Here is a 12,349-nt window from a genome sequence, read left to right on the forward strand (position 1 = left end):
GCCTAGCACTCTGCTGCCAGCAGCCTATCAAAACTCTTAAGAGCTTAATAGACTTAATTGTACTAACATTTAGGACAGTATGCACCCAGGGACAAATGTCCAGAACACAGACTTCTTGCATCTTGAGAATTTTCTCCATGGAACATTCTGCCATAAAAAGATTAGTACCGGTACAGCGTTTAGACCTGTCCACTGGCAGCAGCTGCAAGCCTCACAAAGTTTCACCAGGGGCTGGGCAGTAGGGATTTACCCTGCTATAAACATCTGTACATCAATATCCACATTGGGGGAAGACAGCACTGTAAGCCAGTAAAGCTTTACTGCATTGCAAAGTGGTATTACAATTAATAAAATAAAGCCGATTGGAGGAGAGAGCAATGAGGTGCCCTTATTAGTAAGCTGCTGTCCCTTTACTATTGAAGAATAGTCTTAAAAAAATTGTATTGCCATGATTGCAGTGAAAACAGCCCACCTGCACCTGCTTTGTGCCTGGTAGGGGTATCTGAATCGCAAAACCAGAAGAACAGTGTTACAAATGCACGGTCAGATAATAGTTCACAGTATTTGTATTTCAACTGTGTATCAAGTAATTTGCCTATACCTTCTGTTTGAACACATTGTTGTCTGTCTGTAATGCTGAAATGAAGACTTCCAAATTGACCCAAAATAATAAGAAAACAAGTCCGGTATTCTGACTTCAGATGTTCTATTTGGGTCAGTGACTTGCAACCTAATGGGACCAAGCACCTAGCATTCACAGAAGGTTTATAAAAGAAAAGGTGGGGGGGGGGGGGGGGGGGAGAGAACACCCCTAATGTACGGAATGCATTAATGTGATAAAAAAAAACAAAAAAAAAAAAAAACGAAGAAACATCTCTGTACTTACCTAATATATGCAATGGAATTGCACAGAGTGGCCCCGATCTTTCTCTCAGGTCTCTCGCTTGCGCTCCTGGCTCCTCCTCTGTCCAGTGCCCCCCCATGGGAAGCTGCGTCCCGTGGGGGCATTCGTGCATGCTCGCTTCTGAGCCACGCTGCTGCGTTCATTGACAGACAGCAGGACTTGGCCCTGCTCCGTCATCACTGGAGTTAACTGAGAAGTGGGAGCCAATGACTGCCATCAATCTGCCCAATGAGGAGGGAGACAGCGTGAGGACTGGATTGGGCTCAGTTGAGAATAAGGGGGAGCTGGGGGGGGGGGGGGGGAAATTCTACAGCAGAGAAGGTATTTCACCTCAATGCATTAAAGTGATTGTAAAGGCCTTTAAAAAAAAAAGCACATGTTCTACTTACCTCCTCTGTGCAGTTGGTTTTGCACAGAGCAGCCTGGATCCTCCTCTTCTCGGGTCTGTCTTTTCTGCTCCTAGCCCCTCCTTCCCATCGAGTGCCCCCACAGTCAGCAGCTTCCTATGGGGGCACCCAAGCCAAGTCACAGCTCCATGTGTCCAGACACGGAGTCCCTGCACTCTCTCTTCCCTGACTGGCTTTGATCTACAGCCACGGGAGCCAATGGCATCGCTGCTGTGGCTCAGCCAATCAGGAGGAGGAGTGACCCAGATGGCTTAGACATACGTGGACATTGCTGGAGAGAGATGGGGCTCAGGTAAGGAATTAGGGGGTGCTGGGGAGGCTGCTACATGCAAAAGGGTTTTTATACTAATGCATTAAGATAAAAAAAAAACCTTCTGCCTTTAAAACTCCTTTAAGATAAAAAGATTTGAGGCTTTAGAACCACTTTAAAGTAAAACATTTTTTAGCTTTAGAACCACATTAATATCAGTGTTTGAACTATCCAGTAATCAACTAAAAAACGATTCTTATTTCCATCATGTGTACATTTCAAAGAAACACATGTAAAAGCAGATAATATTTATAAGATGAGTTCTCAAGTCACATGCTGGGCTGAAGTAAACACCATGCCTTACTTCACAGATTTCTTCTTTACTTCCTTGCGTTTCCTTTTCTTTTTTGCTTTTTGGCTGTCTTTCTTCGTTATCTTTCGTTTTTTCTTGCCTTTATTTTTTTTCTCTCTCTTCTGTTTTTTTACACTCTTCTTGGGAATGGGAACAGCTCCTTTGGTTAAAGTCTTAAGTTGCTCTTGTACCATTTTCAGCTAATTGAAAAGCAAAGCGTGTTTGTTGGTATAACGATGAAGACGCATACATGATTCATTACAATAACCAACTAAAGAGTATGAGAGTAAGAGCTAATTTAAAGTTCAAAGTCCATCATTATTTTTTCCATTCAATCTGTGCTTTAAAAAAAAATAAAAAGCATAATAATGCACTTAGCTTTGGCTGCTCTTCCCCTGAGATCAGCCCCAGTGTTAAATTATGTCCAATGTCATTGAACCCTGGGTATGATGGTACGAAAGCCTAACTTTGGGCTGCATTAAAAAAAAATAGGATTTTTTGTACTCACCGTAAAATCCTTTTCTCTGTAGTTCACCGACTGACACAGCTTCTTCTCTTTATGCCACCTTCAGGAGAAGACTAGGCATTACATATTAACATTTGATAATAAAACTAGCACCTTCTAGTTTCACCCAAGTACGTCAACAAGCAGTATAACGTAAAGAAAAATATGAGGGGCGGGTGCTGTGTCAGTCAGTGAATTACAGAGAAAAGGATTTTACGGTAAGTACAAAAAAAATCCTGTTTTCTCTTATATTCACCGACTGACACAGCTTCTTTTTAGACCATTGGGACATCCCCAAGCAGTGCCAAAATGAGGGGTGGGAAAACAGCACAAAAAAACTTCACCCACCATGGCATGTGGGAGCTAGTACAAACTTTACCCACAAAAAAAAAAAAAAAGACAGGGTGTGGAAAAACCACCACAAAAAAAACAGGATGCTCCTCAACAGAGAAGCACTACCCTCAAACCGTACCAAAAATTGTGGTAACAAGTGCAACAGTGCATTAACTTAAAAAGGTACTGCGTTTTTACAAAAAAAAAAAAAACGGAAAAAAAGGAATTAGACTGCACATGCAATTGCAACTATACAACCGCCTGCAAAACTTTACGTCCAAAACATCACCCGGTGCACTGACATCTACCTTGTAGAACTTTGTAAACGTGTGGACAGACGACCAGGTCGGCGCTTACACACTTGAGCGACAGACGCTTGAAGTCAGAAGGCCCAAGACGTTCCGATTGCCCTCGTGGAGTGGACGATGACTGGAAAGGGGGGCACCTGCCCCTTCAAGGCATAGGCTTGTACTACAGTCTATCTGATCCACCTGGAAATGGTGGCCGACAAGACCGCCATGCCTTTCTTTGGACCAGCCACCGAAACAAACAGTCTGACTTCCGTAAGGGAACCGTGGCAGACAACTACACCTTCAGAGCCCGAACTATGTCCAGAGCACGAAGGACCACCTCCTTAGGATGTGTCGGCTTAGGACACAGAGATGGTAACACAATGTCCTCATTGATGTGAAATGCCGAGACTACCTTCGGCAGAAAAGAAGAAGGTTGTGGACGCAACGCCACCTTATCCTTGTGGATAACCAGATAGGGCGACTTGCAGGACAGGGCCGCCAGTTCCGAAACCCTCCCGGCCGATGTGATGGCCACTAGAAAGACCACTTTCTGGGAAAGAGTCAACAGGGGAAACTGATATTTTCAAATGGCGGTTTCTGAAGCGCCAATACCAGGTTCAGATCCCACGGGGGTAACGGTGGACGCACTGGAAGGACTACATGTCGCACCACTTGAGCAAAAGTACTCACTATAGAGTGAGGCGCCAGGGGTCACTGAAAAAGGACAGCCAAAGCTGATATTTGTCCTTTAAATGGTGCTTAACGCCAATTTCTGGTCCACCCCTTGCTGAAGAAACAGCAGGATTATGTATATAGAAAAAAGGAGCGCGGATGCCATCCTTTCTCCTCACACATGGAGATTCAGGCCTTCCAGGTACGAAGCTATATCTTCCGAGAAGATGATTTCCATGCTCTCAACGTAGTTGGGATCACAGAGTCCGATAGACCCCGTTCCTCAAGACCTGGCTCTCAATAGCCATGCCGTTAAAGCCAGCGATGGTAAAGCAGAATGGAGAATCTGAGCTTGAGACAGAAGGTCCTCTCGCAGCAGCAGTCACCAGGGAGCGTCTACACCAGGCACACTAGGTCTGCATACAAAGGACGCTGAAGCCAATCTGGGGCAACCAGTATTACTGGGATCCCCTCGGCTTCCACTCTGCAAAGCAGACATGGTAACAGTTTCAGTGGAGGAAAGGCGTAGATCAGCTAGTTCTGATCCCACAGAGCCACCAGCGCATCAGATGCATCTGCCCACAGATCTCGTCCTGGACATGAATCTCGGCACCTACCGATTAAGATGGGAGGCCAGAAGATCCACGTCTGGTGTGCCCCACCCCAGGCACAGTAGCCTGAACACCTCCGGATGCAACGCTTATTCTCCTGGGTTCAGCATCCGACAACTTAGATAGTCCCCCTGCCAGTTCTCCACACCCAGGATGTAAATGGCCGACAGGGCCGGTACATGTCGCACTGCCCACCGAAGTATGTGAGCGACCACCCGTGCGGTGGCCGAGCTTCTTGTTCCTCCTTGGTGATTGAAGTATGCCACAAATATTAAAATAAAAAATGCGGCGCTGCCAGCAAACTAAACTAAAAAATTCCCAAAACACTCTAAACGAATAAATAGGTGAAAAAAGTGAATACACCTCACAAAGTGATCCAATGTGCAATATAGGGCAATACACTATAGTATCTGAAAATTGTGCATAGATATACAATCGTGCAAAAATAAATATATAGCACAATCAAGAAATGATAAAAAAGTGGCTAGAATAGAATGTGCAAACAAATGCAGTAAACAATAAATCGTGTCCCTTAATACAAGTCCATATGATTGCTTCGTGAACATATATCAAAGTCCATGCATAAAAACGTGACTTCCAAACAAGTGATAATCCAGCGACAAACTTCAGTGCCAAACAGGTGCACCACCAGTTTCCCCCAGCCTCTCACCTCAAATGCTTAATAAGCAGACTCTGTATGAAAGCAAAAAAGCTACTCCATCTTCATCCGTCCAGCAGATAGTATACAACTGTACATTTCTTTCTCAAGTTCTTCACATATCTCCCAGTACAGTGTGCGGTACATAAAGTGTGGAATAAAAGGACAGGGGGGCTCTCATGTGTAGTATTTAAAGCAAGTAATTTAATAAGGTAAATGGACACTTACATCTAAGCAAAAAACAGCAAATAGCGTCGTACGATCCGAACTTCCGGTCTCGGCCGCGACCGGAAGTAATGAGTGTAACACCACAGCTCCTTCCCTGACGCGTTGCGTCACACCCTCGTGACTTTTTCAAAGGGTTATGGGAGTTGTGGTGTTCTACGGAGCTTATATGTGGTCAGCGCCGTCGCCATGGTAACCACGGCGGCGCCGCCACATACACATAACAAATACGAGCAACAATAACGTTTAATAATGGTAATAACAATCTTCATAAAATATATATAAAGCATATAGAAAGTTATTATAATACAGGGATAACCAATAACTTTCAAACATGAATACTAGTATATATTAATAGATATAGAGCGACATCTAGTGGTAAAATCCCGAATCTCTTCCTCTAATGAAATTAGCCATTCAAAAATATAAACATATAAAAATTGTCTATACATCTTTATAATAGTGCTAGACAATAAAATAGATCTCCTTTTAATATGTGATGCAAAAAATATGATAAAAATGACATAAAAAATATAGAATTAAAATTAATAAGAATAAATCTTAAAATGAACCCATATATAGTCTTCCCCCATTTTCACTACCATCAATTATTACTTCCGGTCGCGGCCGAGACCGGAAGTTCGGATCGTACGACGCTATTTGCTGTTTTTTGCTTAGATGTAAGTGTCCATTTACCTTATTAAATTACTTGCTTTAAATACTACACATGAGAGCCCCCCTGTCCTTTTATTCCACACTTTATGTACCGCACACTGTACTGGGAGATATGTGAAGAACTTGAGAAAGAAATGTACAGTTGTATACTATCTGCTGGACGGATGAAGATGGAGTAGCTTTTTTGCTTTCATACAGAGTCTGCTTATTAAGCATTTGAGGTGAGAGGCTGGGGGAAACTGGTGGTGCACCTGTTTGGCACTGAAGTTTGTCGCTGGATTATCACTTGTTTGGAAGTCACATTTTTATGCATGGACTTTGATATATGTTCACGAAGCAATCATATGGACTTGTATTAAGGGACACGATTTATTGTTTACTGCATTTGTTTGCACATTCTATTCTAGCCACTTTTTTATCATTTCTTGATTGTGCTATATATTTATTTTTGCACGATTGTATATCTATGCACAATTTTCAGATACTATAGTGTATTGCCCTATATTGCACATTGGATCACTTTGTGAGGTGTATTCACTTTTCACCTATTTATTAGTTTAGAGTGTTTTGGGAATTTTTTAGTTTAGTTTGCTGGCAGCGCCGCATTTTTTATTTTAATATTTGTATTACTTGTAGTGCTGAGATCACTATTTTTTGCTTGGCTGCTTCCACCCATTTACTTGATTTTTATATACACGTGTACATATATTTACTTTACACAGTTTTTACATTTTTTTGCTGACACTTTTTTATTAGTGAGGTGAAGCGCATTAGCACTTTTTTTATTATATGAAGTATGCCACAGCAGTGGCGTTGTATGACTGGATCCTGATCGGACGTCCTTGCAATCTCATTGACCATGTGGAGAGGCATAGCCCGATTGCTCAGTTAGAGCAGATTGGTCGACAGAGGAATCCAAGTTGCCGATCAGAGGCCCCGAGTCGACTGAACTCCCATCACTCCACCCCAGCCGAATTGGCTGGTGTCCGTTGCGATCACCGGGGATCTCAGCCACCAGATCAGGGAACCCCTGACTAACTGGCTCACCTGGATCTGTCCCACTTTGTCAAGATCTCCTTCTGCAGGTCTCTGCTGTGGAACTGGGCATATGGTACTACCTCGAAGGAGTAGTACCATATGGAGTAGTAGGCCCAGGACTCACTTGCAGAAGCACAGCGACGACCACGTGCGGTTCATCAGCAGTTTTGTCGCGGCTCTGAGAGTCTGCAACTTGTCTGAAGGGAGAAACTCTCGCTTCCCTGGAGTCCAGTAGCAAGCCTAGGTACTCCAAATGCTGAGTCAGTACTATCACCGACTTTATGTTCAACAGCCCCCCAAATTCTTGCAGGGTCTGCATGGTGATCGCAACATCCTCTTCTAACTCTGAGAGCTTCTTCCACCTCAGGAGGAGATTGTCTAAGTAACCCACGATCGCGATCCCGCTTTGCCGTAGCAACGCCTACACAGGAGCCAATACCAAACCAAAAGGGAGAGCCACAAACTGGTAGTGGGCTTCCCCGACTGCAAGCGCAGAAACATTTGATGCCGGAGGCATATGGGTATGTGCAGGTATGCATTCTGGATGTCTAAGGACGCCAGGGAGTCCCCTTGATGGAGTGCAGCGACTACTAAGCGAACTGATTCCATTCTGAACCTCTGCACTTTCACAAAGTGATTGAGGGCTTTTAGATCCAAGATTGTAGTTCCCAAAAAGGAAAGGGGTACGTCCAAACAGGTTTAAGTAGAACCCCTGGAAACATTCCGGAACAGGTACAATCACCCTGCGATTCAGCAGGTCCCCTACTGCCCCCCAAGAGTGCCTCCCGGTGAGCCTGGAGAATGGGTATGTTGGAGGGGAAGAATCTGTTTTGCGGCCAAGAGAGGAAATCAGATCGCAAATCAATTGGTCGGACAGTCGAGAGGACCACCAGGCTGCAAACTCCCGAAGGCGACCACCCCCCCACCCGAGTCATGGGTGGGGGCAAACCTTCACGCGGTAGCACTTTTGTTGACAGGCTTGTGGTTCTAGGGACGTTTCTGCCCTTCCATGGTCGTCCTGTCGGGCTCGGGTTGTTTAGCCAAAACTCCGGGTGGATGAAAAAGCCGGTTGTGAGCGTAAAAAGAGGGCCCTTGCCTACAGCATGGCTCCTTAGCCTTCCTGGCCTGTGGGAGTAGAGTACTCTTACCACCTGTGGCCTTCTTAATAATGTCATCCAAAGAGGTTCCAAAGAGCCGGTTGCCAAGGAAGGGAAGATCCATCAGGGCTTTTTTGGATGCCTGGTCAACAGACCAGCATTTCAAGCAAAATCAGGTGCCTCAGCCTCACTGCTGACACTGAAGCCCTGGATAAAAGGGGGAGGGTATCCAGGGCTGCATCAAACGTACTTAAGGCCATGCACTAGTTGGTCTGCTAGTTCCATGCAGACAGGAGAAGCCTGCTGTTCTCCCAATTCGCGGTGCAACAGTTTTGCCCACTCAGTGTCTGCGACACAAGTGCAGATGCCAGTACTGGTCGCATGGTTGACCCCACAACCGTAAACTAGGAACGAGCCACTGCCTCAGCCTTCCTGTCTGTGGGATCCCTAAACACAGGAGTCCCGTCTACCGGGATCGTGGTTACTTTATTTAACCTGGATGCTGGGGGGTCCATGACCGGAGCCGACCACTTTTTGAGAAGGCTCTCCTCAAAGGGGCAACACACTGCCATGTATTTGGGGACCAAAAAGGTTGGTTTTGGTCGACCCCATTCCTTGTAAATGAACTTGTCAAAATAAGTCAGATACGGAACACCTTAGGTGAATGACTGGCTTACGTGACCCAAAAGGGACCGCTACATCAGCAGAGGGATCTGCTGGCTCCTGAATCTTCAGGGTATCACGCACAGCTGTGATAAGTGCTCCAATAAGTGCTTTGTCGAGCACAGACCCGGACGGGGACTCATCCTCCCTGTTCGAACGGTCCTGGAAAGCGTCATCTGAAAACGACAGAGCAGGGGTCACCAGCCTCAGCAGGGTCCGAATCTGCGTCAGAGCTCTCCCCAGAGGACGGGGGGGGGGGGGGGGTCAGGGGCCACTTTTTAGCACCTTGCGCCCACACACCGCCTCCATCTTGGCAACAAACTAATTGAGGACCGCTGACAAGGCATCCAGGGGCACTGTGCATTCCGCAGGTGAGCCATTGCAATTGCCTGGACTTCGGGGGAAGAAACACCAGTTTCTGAAGCCATGCTGACCCTAACCTCTCTGCCACCCGAAGGGGACTTAGGACAGTGACAGTCCCACACTCCTTACTGCTGCTGGCTGAGGGGCTCTTTCCCACAGGACTCACCACCCTGAAGGGTTCTGCGATATCCAGCAAGTAGTGCCTGAGGACACAGCCAGCCAGCGCAGCCCCCCCACAGGTGATAGCCCCCCCAGAGAGCCCCTGTACAGACACACACACACACACCGCTCAGCAGCCACATGCAGCATCCCCCGGGGGGGAGAGAGGGAGGTGAGGGACCCCCGAATCGACCTCCCAGGGAATGCCCAGCTGCTCAGCCCCACCGAGGCAGGGAGAGCTGTACTTACCAGTCCTGAAGAGCTGGGAGACATCCCATTACAGGCCCACTCTCCGATCAGTACAGGGTGGCTGCTGGCCTCGGCACACTGACGCAGCCATCAGTAGCCCAGTCTTAGGTGCGCCCCGGAGCATAAAAGCTCACCGACCACCTCTGGAGCTGAGGTTTCATCGTGACCAACCCAGCGCAGAGCTCTGGTCTGCACACGCTCGATGGCCAGGCTGAGGAGACTACAAGGATTAGGGTATCCATCCTGTCGCCCAGCCGGCCGTTGATAGCAGATCACAGGATCCATCATCTTGCGCAAAAAGCCAAGCTTCTGCAGGAAAAAAAAAAAAAAAAAGGCCGATGGGTCCTCGGGGTTCCTAGGTACTTCTTCACTAGGCAAAATAAAACTGAGGCTGCAGTAGCATGCTGAGGGGTTGTTACCTAAGGGACCACCCCTTGGGCGGAACTAGAAAGCTCTAGTTTTATTATCACATGTTAACATGCAATGCCTAGTCTTCTCCTGAAGGTGGCATAACCCAATGGTCTAAAGAGAAGAAGCTGTGTCAGTCGAATATAAGAGAAATATATTTTTGTGCCTCCTTAGCCGATTAATAGGATGCTTCAACAGTATTACTTTTCTTAATCAGCGGCCCAAAAGTCTTCAATTGTCAGTTCCAGTTGTGACAACTAGCATAGGTTCCAACTGTCCCTGATTTGAAACAAAGTCCCTCTGTCCTCATTTGTCCCTCATTGTGGCCTGATCTATATAGTTGTATGTAAAATGCACATTTTTATCACAGTGCTAAACCTTTCATCCAATTTCTAAATTGCTGCATTTGTAAACGTCAAAATACAGTATAAATAAATAGTAGTGGTAGAAAAACACTTGTAGGTTTAATATATTTGTTTTTAAATCACCTTTAAGGGGGCTTGTCAGGGGGTGTGTGCCATGCCTATATACTTTTACTAATAGGTGTCCCTCATTCCCATGTCAAAAAGTTGGGAGGTATGCAACTAGTCTCCAGATGTGACTTTTTTTTTGCTAGTCTCTAAACAATGTTCACAGGGCAGCAAGCCACTCATTGATATTCGCATGTACAATGCGGAACCACTGACCCCCCACTAATCCTGCATTGACATGATTTAGATTAAGTGTCAGCCCAAATTCCAGTGCAGGTTTAAGCAAGTACTGCCACTAGTTTTGTTGTCTAAATTTTACATGTTCAGTTTAAAGGAAAACACACACACACACACACACACACACACACACACACACACACACACACACACACACACCTGCTCTTGCAAAAGAGCGAACTGTTTTGACCTCTCAGCTTCAGAATCAGAAGAAGAAGAGGAGGAGGAACTTGAACTGCTGCTTTCACTGGAAGATGTCTTGTATGGATTTTGAGTTGTAACATCTACGGGTTCATCAGGGATTTTTGCAAATAAGGTCTCAAAAACATCCTAAAATAAAAAATACACAACTGAGCATTAAAATGTTAAAGAACATTTCAGGTGAACTAAGAAAGTCCTTTACTGTTCTCCCTGAACTGAGGTTCTATTAAACTCATCCATTCATTGCAAAATACATTTCATGATCCATGATACCTCTAGCACTATTAATACCATCTGTTCCTTCTTTATTTAGGAAAAAAGGGACCAACTTAACCCCCTCCCCCCCCCAAAAAAACCCTTTGTTACCACTATAGGTGGTGGGGTAGACGGCCCCCAATTTTCAAGCTTATTACACTGCAGTGCAATTGATAAATTGACTTGACATGACTGGCTGTTTCCTGACCAAACCACGCCTTGTTTGCAACAAAAGTGTCAAATGTTTCCTGTAATAAAATGTAGCACCTTCCTAGTTTGGAACAGGTTGTTAAACTATATTTACCTACCTCCATCAGTGGCGCAGAGGTTTGATTGCTTAGGTCTGCTCAGTGTTTCCCAGGCTGCTTCTGTTGCTTTCCCATCTTCTAGAGGGTTCTAGAAGTATGGTGGAAGAAGTAGCAGGGCAGACTGCTTGAATATTTATGGGACTCCAGCCAATCCCAGTCTAAGGCCTGAAGCAGTGGTCTGGTTCCATTCCTGCAGGATGAGATCCCTTTGCAGGGGCTCTTCCCCCAGGCACAGGATATTTGAGAAAGCTTTGAGGAAGATACCAAGGTCCCAGCTAGGCTTAGCTGGGGGGGGCGCTATTGATAGATCCGTGTCCAGGGATCAAGTTGCCATGGGAGGAAGCCGACAGGAGAGGGCCAGGAGGAAGTTGGTGCGAAAGAGTTCAACTGTCCTATGGGGGTGGGAGTCTACAAAGCGAGTTTGGGGGATATCAGCAGGAGTCAACTGGTGATCCTGTGGCTGCAAAAGAAGACGACCAAAAATGCTAAAGGGAACTGTAGCTTTTAACTCTTGAGAGAGTAAACACCACCAGCAGCATTAGGAATGCTGTGGGACACAGTTTGTGAAGTGCAGCCAGCAGTTTATAACCTGCAGCCAGAAACATTTTTTTTTTTAATTGCTCAATTTGCAGTACTAGGGTATCTCATGCTCCCTCTCACTATCCAATTTAATTGTTCCAATAAAAACGCCCAAAAAAAGAGCCCCTGGACTGTTTTCTGAGCCAGTGGAGTGAAGAAAAAATTCTGTGTGTGCCCTATAGGGGGGAAATAGGAGGAGCAATTTCCTCATAAGCTCTTTAGGGGATGCACTACATAAAAGTCAATATCTTATTATCTACAAAAGAAGCAAAGTTTGGGATAATATAATATATAATATAATATAATATAATATATATAGTGAATGCACGTCTACCCCATGTAGCAAGGATAACTTGCCACAAATTTGTGGCAGTGTTGAATTGTGAGTCCATTAGTTTGCTGTACATTTTCACTGGCAAGTTGTACACTTGCAGAGC

At 45.5% G+C, this 12,349-nt stretch overlaps 1 protein-coding gene across 1 annotated transcript in view; it reads right to left on the reverse strand.

Annotated features, from left to right (window-relative positions):
• The window catches only part of BRDT (bromodomain testis associated), a 273,701-nt gene that overhangs the window by 127,301 nt on the left and 134,051 nt on the right, over positions 1-12,349 (reverse strand). The window contains exons 8-9 of the mRNA XM_077452924.1: positions 10,729-10,899; positions 1,926-2,113 (exon numbers count right to left, since the gene is read on the reverse strand). Of these exons, the coding sequence (XP_077309050.1) occupies positions 1,926-2,113; positions 10,729-10,899 (359 nt within the window). The remainder of the gene's footprint in view (positions 1-1,925; positions 2,114-10,728; positions 10,900-12,349) is intronic.

This window comes from Lithobates pipiens, unplaced genomic scaffold (assembly GCF_037356315.1).
Source record: "Lithobates pipiens isolate NorthernLeopardFrog02 unplaced genomic scaffold, aLitPip1_a1.2 Scaffold_23, whole genome shotgun sequence".
Taxonomy (NCBI): domain Eukaryota; kingdom Metazoa; phylum Chordata; class Amphibia; order Anura; family Ranidae; genus Lithobates; species Lithobates pipiens.